We start from the raw sequence: 13,599 nt of genomic DNA, 5'->3' as shown, positions 1-13,599 counted from the left end.
GGAAGAAATTATCCGTTTGTCCCACCCTCCTATAACAAAAATACGGTGTATCCGTCTGTCGACGTCAGCCGGCAAATGACGACATGCGTTTACATCCTGCTATCATTGTCAAGGGGAACATATGACAGTGTCGTAATAAATTATGCAAGTCTAAATAAAAATGAAGTTTATCTTGAATTCCCCAAATGTTATCTAACAGTTCCACAGACTACCTAGTAAATATAAACAATAAATAAATATAAAAATTTAATATTTGATACTAAAACTTAAAGTGAATTATCATATAATTATAAATTCTTTAGTATAGACAATGTTTAGTTAGGAGTTCGTAACTTTTTATATGATATAGAGATGGCGCTGGTAATCGTAAGAAAGAATACACGCAATCGAAAAGAATATTGATGTATCGATAAGAATTACTATTTAATGCGGCAAAAAAGTGGTAGCGTATGTTCTCACGGCTTTATGCCATATGTTACTTTCGTATGCAATAGTTATCTCCACGCAATTAGGTATATTTAAATCTACTGATTCCTGAGAATTAAGATTCGTGAATTTGCGATTAAAAATTTGTGATTATAAGTGTTTCAATATTTTCATAACAGCATTTTCTAAATTGTATTTTATATGAATCTCTTCTTAAATGCTGAGGCAAAGTCAAACATTTACTTCTTTACTCCTTCCAAGGAGTACGATATCAACTGTATTATTGATGTATTCTTCGTATAATCTATTGATATCAAGAATTATCTTACGTTTAAAGAAGTACTTTTCATTTTTATTATTCCTATATTTCTTCGTGTTTTAACATTTTTCCTAATTATAAATTATAAATAATACTATTTAATTATATAAAACATCGGAATTTCACAAAACTAAAAGTCATAAACATAAAATATTTATTGATAGAAATAAATATCTTGTACTACAATTAATGAATAAAATATATTTAAACTATTTATAACGCCATCTTTTTTTAGTTTTGTCATGAATCCAAACTTTCCAAAAGCTTAAAATCACAAAGTGGTCAAAATAATATACTAGGTTATCTAAGTTAATAGGTGAAACGAAATTGAAAGGAAGGATCGCCTAAGGTACAACTGATACTTAGGCGTGGTCTGACCCTGATAGATTTACTAAGTTTTGATTAAAAAAGAGGCACTCCTTCAAACATTTCGCTAATAAAAAGAATCAAATCGATATGTATTAAACTACAAAAATATTTTTACATAACCTGCAATTACATTTATTTATTTTAGTTATATAACCAAAACCCCATGACATTTTTGTAGTAGGAAATATAAAATCTGCAGTAACATCTGAAAAAAGTACCTTCGACCTTTGTGTTCGTAATAATGTCAGAGTATGCGAAAACAATTTCGCTTTATTTCTGTATCACATTGACTCCTCTATCTTTTTCTATCAAATAAAATGTTTCGTGGTCAGATTACCACGTTACCAGACTGCGTGTTTGTTATCAAAGAAAGTAAAATTACTTTCATTATCAAGAAACAAAAACTATGTTATGTTTTTTCTATATTAATTTTTGGCAAAAATACATGAGTTATCTTCTTTATTAAATTATTAACATTAACATCCATTATTCCACTAACTTCATATTTGAAAGATACCAAATTCTTGATTGATTTTATATCATTAAAATTAAATATTATATCTAATCTTCTGTAGTATTTAAATAAATTTAGAACGCTGATTATAAAATATATTATATAAATAACAAAAAATGAATAAGCATATTAAAATTTATGTTAGATGATCATACCTTGGTTACTATATTTGCCTTTGAACGTGAGAGCTTCGACATTTCAGTTGGTAGAGCTGTGAACTGGAGTTGGTTTGTCGAAATTATGGGACATCAGTTAGTGCGTCGCTGGTTCAAATCCAGCTCGAAGGAAATTTTTTTTCGCACAACTTTCCATAATACATGTGAAGGCATAATAAAACTTCAATAAAAAAGGAACAAATAATGGTATTAGTTAATGATAAAATAATTACCTTGCAATTAATTGTATATTAAAATAACTAATAATCAAAAATACACAGAATTCTAAGATTTTTACTTGAAATTTGTTTAAAATATTGTTTATAAATAACTAACAATTTACTTAAACGCATACTCGAACATAAATACACCAATCTCAGTACTGTCTGATTAATTTTGTTTCGTTCCCATGTAAAATAAAATTTACATATAGAAATATGTAGTTTTACTATATGAAATATATTTTAATTTAGTATAAAAATATATGAACAGAGGAAAAATTATTTTTCGACCGTGACAGGACTCGAACCTGCAATCTTCGGATCCGAAGTCCGACGCCTTATCCATTAGGCCACACGGTCAGTTGTATGACATTATTCTAACTTTTTATACTATATTACGGTGCATAATTTATTATTTTAAATTATATAATAATATATCCTTTTTTTCATGTAGATAATATAAATAAAGTTAAAAATTCAGAACATACTTTATTTTTTTCTCTATGTTCTTATAATAATTTTATCGCAAATTTAAAGTAGGCTTTCTTAAAATCGAAAATACTATATTATCGACATTTATAAAATCAATATTACAAACATGGTATAAAATAGGCCACAAATAAAATGTAAGATAGATCTATTAACTCAATGCATTTTTACCACTCACGCTTTCAGAAATTTTTAATTTTTTTAATACAATTTTCAATATCATCAATACGATATGGAATATGATTAGGATATTAGTAGTAGGTAATAAATTATACTTAATATTTTGTACGATATTATAAATTATAATAAGACAAAAGTAACAAAGCAAATAACTAGAAAATTTTATTTCACTCATCATGGTGCACCGATTCGATTCGATTCGATACATACACTCTCCCTTTACCATCCAAGTATCACGTGTATGTGCCTTCGATTATATTATCTTCTTAATTATTTTTTAAAACAATTTTATTTATTATTTTATTTATTTTTCACTAATTACTTTTTCAATAACTTTATTATTATTCTACCTATTTCTGTCAATAATTCTATTTCTCGTCTATATTACCAATTTTCATTTTTTTATGCTCTCTATTTGTCCAACTGATAGACATAACGTCTCATTTGTGCAAAAATTACAATGATTAAATATTTTATAAGTCATCGTTTATTACATTTTTATATCGCAAAGGAATTTTTTTTATTATACTTAAAACATAATGTCGATTATTTTATGTTTCCCACATCTTCATATTTTTAGCAGTTCTTCATGTTTACTATATTCGTGTTCTACTAGATGGCGTTAAACACTGAACACAAATTATTAAGTTTAACAAGTTTGATAGAATAATAGCATTTTATTATTACTTTTAAAAAATTTTGTAAAGGGAATTAATAAATGTATCTAATTTATTGAATTAATTTCTTGGTTCACCATTTTTTATGCAAAAATAACAAAGCTCAAGAGTGAAGTAGAAATGACAACTTTTCATACTCAACTTATTTATGCTTTAGGGAATAAAACAAAAGTGCTTTCAGAATTAAAAAAGGTATTTGTTCGTCCTTTAATACAAAGTAAGTTTGATTTTAACATTATAAATTATTTCCATATTGTTTTATGTATTTCATCTTTAAGAAAGAGTTTTAATTTATTTCGTATAGTAGCTATAAAAGCAATAAATCAAGAATATATAGAAGAAGGAATATTGGATAGAATAAGTCAAAAGTATAATGTGCCAGTAGAAATTGTGGATGAATATTATTCAGTTATTTTCATCATATTAAAAACTCACCTAAGCACATTGTCACAAAATGTTAAACCTACAGAATTTAAACAGATATTAGAAGAACTGAGGTGTGTATTTTACTAATGTTATATACAATTCTCTTATTTTTGATTTTATTGTAATGGAAATGTATGATATTGTTTCCATAGATTATCTTCAGAATGTATTGATGATCTCTCCGTAGTTGTATATGGTCAAAAACGTCCAGAATTAATATCAGGATTAATACAGAAAACAAAATTTTATCCACACTTAGTATCTTGCAAATGGCGCATAGATATTACTATTTCCTCTAGGTAATTTTGTTTTCAGCAAAATATGAATTTTATAGTACTAATATGTGTAATTTTAAAATTCACTTTACAATGATTATTTATACATATCATAAAAATTACTTATTTCAATTTTAATATTTTTTAGCATATTGAATAGGGTCTTAGAACCACATATCATAATGGAATGGACATTTAACAATGGGAAACGTCAGATATTTGAATTATCTTTATCAAAGTTTCATCAACTAAGACATGCAATAGCAACAGTTCTTGTAGAAATGCAAAAAGTTGAAAAACAATGTGCTTCCAAAAATATTATATGTAGCTGATGATGGTAGCAATATATATATATATATATGTCTTTTTCATTTTAACATTATGTAATATTGTACTAAAAATAACAAAAGAAATGTAAAATATACTTTATATTTTAGAAACTATAATATATATAACGATGTAAACAATTAATAAAATTAATTGACTTTTTCATAATTTTTTGGAAAGTTTATTATTTCTACCCATACAAATGCTAATAAAAGAATGTATAAATATCTTAAAAAATTATAGATGTTTCTTTTTATTATAAAAAGATATATGTAGTACTTTTGATCAATTCAATAACAATTGTAAGTGACATGTAAGGTACGTCATATCATGCAACTAGAGTGCGTAGTTGTATATATAAATCTGTATAGGTGCGTCTATCTGTACTTTTGAAGAACCTCGAATATTTTTAAAGAAATGTCATCTTTGCTTAAGAATATTTGGAAACTCTCACGAAATCTTCCTATTATAGCACCTAAATGTAAATGATTTTACTTGATAATTGTTGATTTTTGTATTTCTTGTATTATATAATGAATATAAATTAAATCAATAGGTTATCCAAAATTTTTGCCCTCGATGAGAATGAATAGTACGGAAACTGAAAAAGGAGAAGTACGACGTATGTAAAATTAATATTTATTATATATTTTATAATTTAATCTTCTTAATTATAAATACTTTTTATGACATATTTTTATAACCTTTTATATTTAATCATGTATTGGATTATAATTTAAGTTTTGATATTTACATAAATATATTTTTACCAGCAACAATACGTAAAAGTGTAACAGATCTGACATCTCTAAGGGATTTAGGTTTATATATAAGTGCATGTTTATCAAAGTATGTTCAGAAAGTTCAACTTGCTTGTGGCGATGAACTTGAAGTATTAATCTGTCCAGATGGAATTATTCCAACAATACAGTTCTTAAAATGTCATCATAATACTCAATATACTGTGTTAACAGATTTAACTGCAGTAGATGTTCCTTCTCGTCCATATAGGTTTGAGGTAAACTTAGACTTAAGAGTTAACATTTTAATATGTCATGTAATAAATATTATTCTGTTTTCTAGGTTATCTACAATCTTCTTTCCTTGGTATATAATTCACGTATTAGGGTAAAAACATATACAGATGAATTAACTCCTTTACCATCAATAGAAAAAATTTATGATGCTGCTAACTGGTATGAGCGAGAAGTATGGGACATGTTTGGTATAGTGTTCAAAGATCATTCAGATCTTCGTAGGATTCTTACAGATTATGGTTTTGAAGGTCATCCATTAAGAAAAGATTTTCCTCTGAGTGGTTTTGTTGAGGTAATTTCCCAATGTAATACCAATGTTCTTTTTTATCATTGTTCAAGTAGTTTTAATTGATAATGTACAATGTGAAATTATTTCTTTTTATGTTTAGGTACGTTATGACGATGAATTAAAAAGAGTTGTATGTGAACCACTAGAATTAACACAGGAATTTCGAAAATTTGAGTTATCTGCACCATGGGAACAGTTTCCTAATTTCAAAGATTCTCCTCCTTCTAATGAAACTAAGGAAACTGACTCTTCTAAGGCAAAGAAATAAATTGTACCGTTATAGTATGTTATAAATATATATTAAAAGGGACATGTTTTAATTGTTACATTACTATTTATTTAGTGATGTTATTATATATCTTTCCAATAAAATAGATACAAAATATACAAACGAAAATTTTTGTAACTTATTTATTGATTTTAATAACATGAACAATTTACTTATTTCTTGCATAAGATACTCCAAGTGTGTTTTTTATTGTTATTTATTTTACATATTGTATAATATAAATGTGATTCATTAATTACAAAGTGCTTATACTCTAATTTTAAGGCATATTTTTCGGTGAGATGTAAACAAATCGAATCATGACAAAATTGACTGACCTTATTTTTAATATTTGTGTACATAACAATAGTAATTACTCTATACTTATATTTTTCTTAAAAGAAGTGTACAAGTACTCAACCTTTGCTTTTTACAATTATACATATGCTAAGAATATTTTATGTGCACTAAATTATATTAATTCATTTTTCTTTTCTTTTTTATTTATTTATGATAGCACCAGCAATTATAACGTTTTTAAACTAAGTATTTAAATATATTCATATATTTTATTTAGTACCAACAAGAACTTACTTCTGCAGGATAAGTTTTTTCAAGTGTAAGGCAAGTTACTTCCAATTTACAAGAAAAGAGAACCTTTGTGTTATTTAAAAATATATTTTTTGAAAATTGTTTCCTTATCAATCCACCTGAAAATGTGCGCGTGGATCATATATATATATATAACGTCATCACAGTGCCAGTGATATATACATACATAACATTCATTCTAACATCACAGTTTGTAAAGATATTATCATCTGTGTGTGTATATGTGTGTACGTGCGTGCGTGCGTGCGTGCGTTGTGTGTGTGTGTGTCATACATGTATAATTGTAATATACATTTGATGAATTTCTACAATGATCATACAATTAAGCTCTTGTCCATCATGAAATACTTAATTCCAGTAAGTGAATACACTATAATTTTTCAATTGGACTTGCTTTCTCTGTGATTTTTTGTCGTTTTTTAATGAATGGAACGAAACCCCACAATGACGCGCCTACTACTAAAATAATTCCTAAGATACTGAAGATCGGTCCGTAACTGCCGATTTGTTCAAATATGATACCGCAAGTGGGAGGACCAACCAACTGTATAATTCCATTTACGAACAATGAGATACCATAAGAGGAAGTTAACTTCTCGGTCCCTAACATGTCGGCCATTATAACTGCGGTAATACCAACGTAAATACCGGATGCTAAACCGAAGACACCGCAGTAAACTGACAGTAGAGTGTAGCTTGTGGCTATAGGGAGAAGAGTCAACGAGATTCCAGAAATAAACAAACCACCAACGAAATACCAATGTTTTGGCATAATTGAGACATCGGAGAGGGCAGAACCCCCTATACGTCCTATTAAATCTAATATGGATACAGTCGAGAGAAGAAGGGAAGACATATCTTTTTCGAAACCCAATGAGATTGCATATGCCGGTAATAAGATGACAAAATTCGTATAACTGACAGCATTTGTAGAATTTGAGATCAAGATTACCAAATAGATGGGATCCTTCAATAAACTAAAATCAAAGAATTTATTCCTCTTCTCTTTTACTTCATCCTTGCTTGTTTCTTCGGCACCCTTCCTTGCAAACGTGCTCGATATCGCGTTCAAGGTTAACGTGGACGCTCTTTCCGGCTGTAGAGCGGAAAGTGTGCTTCCATGATACGGTGTGCTGATATAGTTAAAGGATGACATACTCGGTGACTGGAAGGGCGATTTCTGACGTTTTGATAGCCTGCCAGAATCTCCACCACGTTCCGGAACTGCGTGCAGTGCCGGCGTGCTGTGCATCTGGCCCGTTATCTCACGTCCCGTGGGCATGCTAATTTTTCTCGTTCGGCCTTGAACGGGCGTGTTCTTGTAATATTCTAATGCAACACTGGACGCGCTCTTTGGTACCATTGGTGCGGCTTTCTCATTTGTGTTCAAAGAAGAAACAATGTGATTTGATTGCTTCTCATCTTCGGGACTAGTTACTGTAACCGAGGAGGCCTCCACGTCAGCGTCGTTTAATTTGTTCGACGACGATGCTGGTACCATGTGTTTTTCCACCGGTTCGTACAAAAGAGCACTCGCCCATACATTCAAAGTGACAGCACCCATTATTAATACTGCACCTCTGTAAAAAAGTAAAATGGACTTTAGCGTTTTTTATTCGGCCCATCGATAGAATTAACTATAGCTTACAATATCGTCATCGGGATATTCCACGGCTGTCGAGAAAAAACTTCACTTCGTTAGACCAATTACATAAATACCAATTTTTACCAAATATGCTTTTTTGACGCTAATTTTTTAGTTAGCTAATCAACTAATTAACATTGTTTTATCACACAAATATTTGATTAATGAATATATAAACGTGGAGTGGAACAGAAAACGTCTGAAAATATTTAATAGTTATTTATTTTAGAAAAAAAAAAGGATGTTTCTATGTAGTGACTTATGATGCAACGAAATGGAAATAATTTAAAAGATTATAAATACAAGTATTTGCAAAAACGCGTTATTATTACATTCTTTTAATACTTCTTAATTATTTTATTTAATTATATATAATTGCTTTATATTTATAAAATACTTCTTGTTTATATCATATAAATTGTAAGTAAAGATACAAAAATTAATATCACCAAGTAGAGGTAGCGTCTAAATATCATTTGTTAATACTGTTAATTATAATAATAATTTTCAATAAACAACAAATGTCACATACCATTAACTTCTATACTAATATAACATGGTCAATACTGGATTATACATATTTCGCAAATTACCACTGACTATCACAGATAAATCACAGCCTTATATATTCCAAAATACATAAGACGTATATTAATCACAGATTTTTTTTTTATAATAATCGGCTTAATCAAGAATTCATTAAGTATTATGCATAGTCTGCTGTAGGCTTGTTTATCAGTTAGAGCAGACTATAATATAGACAATTTGTACGTCAATCTGAAACTGTATTTTATATGGACTAAAAAATACAGGAAATTTTATAGAAAATATTAAAATTTACATTTAACTTGATACTAAGCAAAGTAGGAAAAAGTAATAGAAAACTCAAATGAAGAAATTTACTTGCACGTTAACGGGAACTTTGGACAACTGATACTTAAATCTTCTTTAAGCAGAAAGAAAACAACAAGAAGAAAAGACTGTCAAGAAGAAAATATGTAGCATTTCTTTTCTGTTTTTAAAATAGATGGAAATGGAAACTATATTTTTAGCATGCGTTTCAGATCGCGTACAATATTCTGCGGTACGAGAGAAGTTCATCTTCTTCGAAATCGCATTTTGTCCCTGTCTTCTTCCATGGAACACATTTTTCTGTAACAAAAGAAAAAATAAAAGGAACGCTTAGACGAGTGGAAACGATCTAGCTTACATCTATCGGTATAGTTGTATATATGTGTGTAATATGCATATATAGTATATGTATATATATAGTAATATGTACACAATATATTAAAAAATGTGTTTACGTTTCGAGGCTCGTTACATATAACGATATTCCACATTTGCACTAAACAGAGATTACAATTTTTGTTTCAATCACGCATTAAGTCATCGTCGCAACAAAATTCTCATGATGCAAAACATGAATTTTTGATGCAACGCGCGTTGCTTCGTATCGCTGCGAAGTAAAATTTTAAGAAAATAAAATATGCTGGTAAATAAAAAAATAAAAAAAGGAAGACTAGTTGACAAATTATATATATTAGAATTGTTTCATATTTGATATGATTTATTAATTAAATTATATTTCGACTCGTTAATATCGCTTAATAAAAAAGAAAGATACTTATTCACTCAATTGACAATGTATTACCAACATATATTATACGTTCATGAAATCAAACGGACAGAAAGAACGTTTACTATATTTCGTGTTTGTAAGATAATATTATCACGTAAGCGGAAAAGAATGCATAAAAGTTCTTTTGTTTAGATTAACAAATAATATTTTACTATGTCTACTACAATAGCAAATAAACAGTATGAAAATGCATGAAAATAGGAGTTATCTTAATTCCATTTTTGCAGTTACGACACATTAACACGTGAATATCACGCGTTTACCGCGTATAATGCACATACTTAAAATGTGCAAGTACTTTCAACGTCAAACAGTAGGTTTCCGTAGTTCTCGCATGGATGTGATTATTACGTATGCACACACAACGAAAGGCACACACGTGTAATTGTATTTCTTCCTCATCAACTATTCAATAGGTGTTTTTCCCCCATCTTTCTGTTTTACTTTCAAATGACATTTTAAAAAAATTGCAAAAGTTATACTATCTTTTTATATGCACATACATATTTATTTCCAACGAAACAGTTACACTTCGTATACTGAACGATACTTTAATCTCAATAATCCTTTGTAATACACAGACTGTATCGTTTGCACCAATGATAAGTATTACAATTTCGTGACACTGGGACCACACTTAAATCATTAAATAATTTCCCAATTATGGAACTTATCTTTAACATCGTAAAAGAACTCCATCACGATAGGTTGAAGAGTATTGGTTCAGAACTAATTCGTCGTTTCTTATTGTAGTCTCTAGTGTATTACATGTAGTAATTTTATTGGTGGAATTGATAAGATAGAAAGCGTAATAGATATTTAGATCATTAAAGTACGAGACACAGGACAAAAACGAATATATGATTCTTACCTAAATCATATCAGATGCGTTAATTGCCATTTTCACGTGTAGACTTCAGGGTTAGTATATAGAACATTTCTGCGCCTTTTAAAATTAAAATAGCATTAAGTAGTCGCGAACCTAACACCGTTTGGACAATCAACGATTATTTCTTTATACGCATGTATACATTACCGTGGGTATATCGAATGGTTAATGTTCGTTATCTTTAATGACAACAAGTTTGATAAAGAGGCTGTAAAACAGCTATAGCAGTTGTAAATTTCGCAGAGATATACAATAATGTTGTGTACACAAATGCACGCGCGTTGTCGATCTGAGTATCTCGTAAATGAACTATACACATGCATGATCGATCATCGACACATTTAATTAGTTGTAATAATGATGTATAAATACTCACCGAAAATAATCTTCACAAAATATATATGAACTTTCTACGACAATAACACTTTATTTACGGTTCTTCATGAGAACAAGAAGATACACGTAATAATACACAAACGTCTTGTATTTTTTGTGACAGAATTAGTGTCACAAATTACATAAAAGTGGACAAATCAAGCTCACAGATCACAGATACATTCAATTTTATCAAAAATAAAACGAACGTGTTAAAACATATTTTAATTAAATACATCATTTAATTAATCAATTTTAAAATACTATTAATAAATTATATAGTGTTGCATTAATCCAACAAACCAAATACTGCTAAATAAACATTTTATCAAAATAAAATAAAAATTCAATTTTTAATTTTACTTATTCATGATGGACTCCTGGTAATTTTTTAATAATAATAAAATAAATTTTTATCGAGATTATAAAGCCATACCTGCTGCTTTTTCTTATAGGTATAATAAAAAAACGTACCTGTAACCATATTCTCGTAGTAGTATCCCTAGGATGGGTGGAAGAAATATTGAACCTAATGCACTACCGGATATGCAAAGTCCATTTGCAAGCCCACGTAATCGTACAAAGTATGAAGTTACTATATACACAGTTGGAGGGAAAGCTAAGCCAGCTCCAATTCCTACCAGAACACCATAACTAAAAAATTAAATAACCAATAAGATTATATATTTACATAAAAAATATTATAGTTTTATAGTATACTTTTTATTTTAAATCATAGTTACCTAACACACAAGAAGGCCACAGAGTTTGCAAAATAACTTAGCATCATTCCTGCAGCAGCAAATGTTCCTCCTAATAAAGTTACTGTTCGATAAGAGTATTTAACTGATAATATACTAGACAAAGGACCTACAATAAAAATTAATCTTTCAATATTTAATTCTACATTTTTAATATTAAACACAATGCTTAATATCTTTAAAGGAGTATGAACGAAATATATTTCTTACCAAGTGAACTATACAGAAAATAGCATAAAGCTGGTATCCAAGCAGCTGCAGCAGGTGATGCATCAAAAACTTCAAGAAATTCAACAAATAAAACACCAAAAGATTTTACTGTTCCAGGAATAAGTAGATTGACCATAACGGATGCTAAAAGTATAAGCCATCCCCATCCTCCATCTGGTGGAACTAACTCTTCTTCAGCTATTACACTTTTAACTAAAATTTAAAATAATTATTGAGTTATTTTTGTTAAATGTTCATTGTTTCAGTACATTTTATAAAAAAGAATAATTAAAGATTATAATACAATTTTGATCTTTTATATAAAAACAAAAATTGAAGTTTCTAACTATAGCACACTTGAAACAGTTTTGAGTCAGAAAATCATCTATTATTATCTCAAGGGACATCATACTTTTTTTATATTTGACACACGGTATTTTCCCGCTTAAAAAACATAATGTATAAAAACATTGTCAAATATAAATAATATTTATATATGTATACATTTACTATTAAATTTTATTAACAAAATTTTAAGATTTCTCGATTATTTTGTGACGCATTTTTAATTATCCATATAGAAAGAAACGATGCAAAATATTTTTAAAAATTACCGTAAATTTTTATTACGGTTCTTTTGTTCTCTTATGAGTTAAAACACATCCAGTGGACGTGTGTTTATTCTTCAAGAAAATAAAGAAAGAAATGAAAGCATATTCACGATGAGAATAACTTACTTTGTTTATTGGTCCCGTTGAAATTATTTCCTTTTTCATTCTTTTCATTCTCAGAGTGCTGCGATACGAGCGTGTAGCTTCCTTTCTTATCTTTTCTTGTACCGAATTTGATGTTGATTCCATTGTCTTGATCTTGGACTCGTTGCATTGTCATCGACCTTTTCTTTTCTGTTCACACTAGCGCGCGCGCGCATACACACATGTACAATATATCTATGTAATTATACAAAGGAAAAGCGAAACCAATCCACTGGTTCAATGCGAAGAAGGAAAATCTAATGTGTGGTTATCGTGTGTATCGTCGTTGGTGAACGAACGCTAGTTAAAAATGCCAGAAAATAACAGAAAAAGGAAAAGAGACAAGAGAATATAAGAGAATGAAGCCGATAATGCACAGAATTACAACACCGAATAGATATATCGTGACCTATGAGTGCACCAATATCAATGTTCACAAACTGCAGGATCAGCAGTCGTGTCCTCCTCTTCGATTGCTTCGGACTTCATCAATTTCAATCTAATGCTGGTGGTTACACCTACACCGTAGTTTTTTCTGTTTCTATGATAAGGTGAAGCACGTGAATCGGTCATAGACCCTGATCGTGTGAACGATTTCCTTCGAAAAAGAGGAAAATATCTGCGATGCAAGTGACCTGACGCTACCAACAGCGACCCGCAATGCGCCGATGTTGCGAACAATTTCACTGAGGTTACACCTCCACCCGTACCTTTTGCTTTCAATACTCTGTCAAGTTG

The 13,599-nt window shown here is 29.2% G+C and overlaps 3 protein-coding genes and 1 non-coding gene across 4 annotated transcripts; 2 read left to right on the top strand and 2 right to left on the bottom strand.

The window, feature by feature from the left end:
- Positions 1 to 2,291: 2,291 nt before the first annotated feature.
- On the bottom strand, positions 2,292 to 2,364 carry TRNAR-UCG (transfer RNA arginine (anticodon UCG)). Its single transcript has one exon. It is a non-coding gene; the product is annotated as a tRNA-Arg (tRNA).
- Positions 2,365 to 3,470: 1,106 nt separating this feature from the next.
- Positions 3,471 to 4,383, top strand: LOC108545328 (COMM domain-containing protein 5). The gene is made up of 4 exons (XM_017896878.1): positions 3,471 to 3,567; positions 3,655 to 3,847; positions 3,929 to 4,075; positions 4,200 to 4,383. The coding sequence occupies exons 1-4, from the start codon at positions 3,471 to 3,473 to the stop codon at positions 4,381 to 4,383; spliced, it is 621 nt and encodes a 206-aa protein (XP_017752367.1).
- A 307-nt stretch (positions 4,384 to 4,690) lies between these two features.
- Positions 4,691 to 6,091, top strand: ND-30 (NADH:ubiquinone oxidoreductase core subunit S3). Its single transcript, XM_017896859.1, has 5 exons — positions 4,691 to 4,859; positions 4,935 to 5,000; positions 5,152 to 5,396; positions 5,462 to 5,707; positions 5,805 to 6,091. Exons 1-5 carry the CDS (start codon positions 4,796 to 4,798, stop codon positions 5,970 to 5,972), a joined length of 789 nt encoding a protein of 262 aa, XP_017752348.1. The 5' UTR covers positions 4,691 to 4,795; the 3' UTR covers positions 5,973 to 6,091.
- Positions 6,092 to 6,575: 484 nt separating this feature from the next.
- Positions 6,576 to 13,007, bottom strand: hrm (solute carrier family 16 member hermes). Its single transcript, XM_017896946.1, has 5 exons — positions 12,844 to 13,007; positions 12,107 to 12,319; positions 11,879 to 12,005; positions 11,610 to 11,789; positions 6,576 to 8,164 (listed from the first exon to the last, which is right to left on the bottom strand). The coding sequence occupies exons 1-5, from the start codon at positions 12,995 to 12,997 to the stop codon at positions 6,955 to 6,957; spliced, it is 1,884 nt and encodes a 627-aa protein (XP_017752435.1). The 5' UTR covers positions 12,998 to 13,007; the 3' UTR covers positions 6,576 to 6,954.
- Between the last annotated feature and the right edge of the window lie 592 nt (positions 13,008 to 13,599).

This window comes from Eufriesea mexicana, unplaced genomic scaffold, assembly GCF_001483705.2.
Source record: "Eufriesea mexicana isolate 0111107269 unplaced genomic scaffold, ASM148370v2 scaffold395, whole genome shotgun sequence".
NCBI classification, from domain to species: Eukaryota; Metazoa; Arthropoda; class Insecta; order Hymenoptera; family Apidae; genus Eufriesea; species Eufriesea mexicana.
Note: the sequence above shows the minus strand (reverse complement) of the source record. Positions and strands in the feature narration are given on the sequence as shown.

Bases quoted from the DNA above. Each gene is read 5' to 3' on its own strand.
- LOC108545328 (XM_017896878.1), top strand. From the start codon at position 3,471: ATGACAACTTTTCATACTCAACTTATTTATGCTTTAGGGAATAAAACA. The intron at 3,848-3,928 runs GTGTGTATTTTA...TTGTTTCCATAG, and splicing joins CAGATATTAGAAGAACTGAG to ATTATCTTCAGAATGTATTG. The intron at 4,076-4,199 runs GTAATTTTGTTT...AATATTTTTTAG, and splicing joins GATATTACTATTTCCTCTAG to CATATTGAATAGGGTCTTAG.
- ND-30 (XM_017896859.1), top strand. From the start codon at position 4,796: ATGTCATCTTTGCTTAAGAATATTTGGAAACTCTCACGAAATCTTCCT. The intron at 5,001-5,151 runs GTATGTAAAATT...TATTTTTACCAG, and splicing joins TGAAAAAGGAGAAGTACGAC to CAACAATACGTAAAAGTGTA. The intron at 5,397-5,461 runs GTAAACTTAGAC...TCTGTTTTCTAG, and splicing joins CTCGTCCATATAGGTTTGAG to GTTATCTACAATCTTCTTTC.
- hrm (XM_017896946.1), bottom strand. From the start codon at position 12,997: ATGACAATGCAACGAGTCCAAGATCAAGACAATGGAATCAACATCAAA. The intron at 12,006-12,106 runs GTAAGAAATATA...TTTTTATTGTAG, and splicing joins TTTTCTGTATAGTTCACTTG to GTCCTTTGTCTAGTATATTA. The intron at 11,790-11,878 runs GTAACTATGATT...TTAATTTTTTAG, and splicing joins GTGGCCTTCTTGTGTGTTAG to TTATGGTGTTCTGGTAGGAA.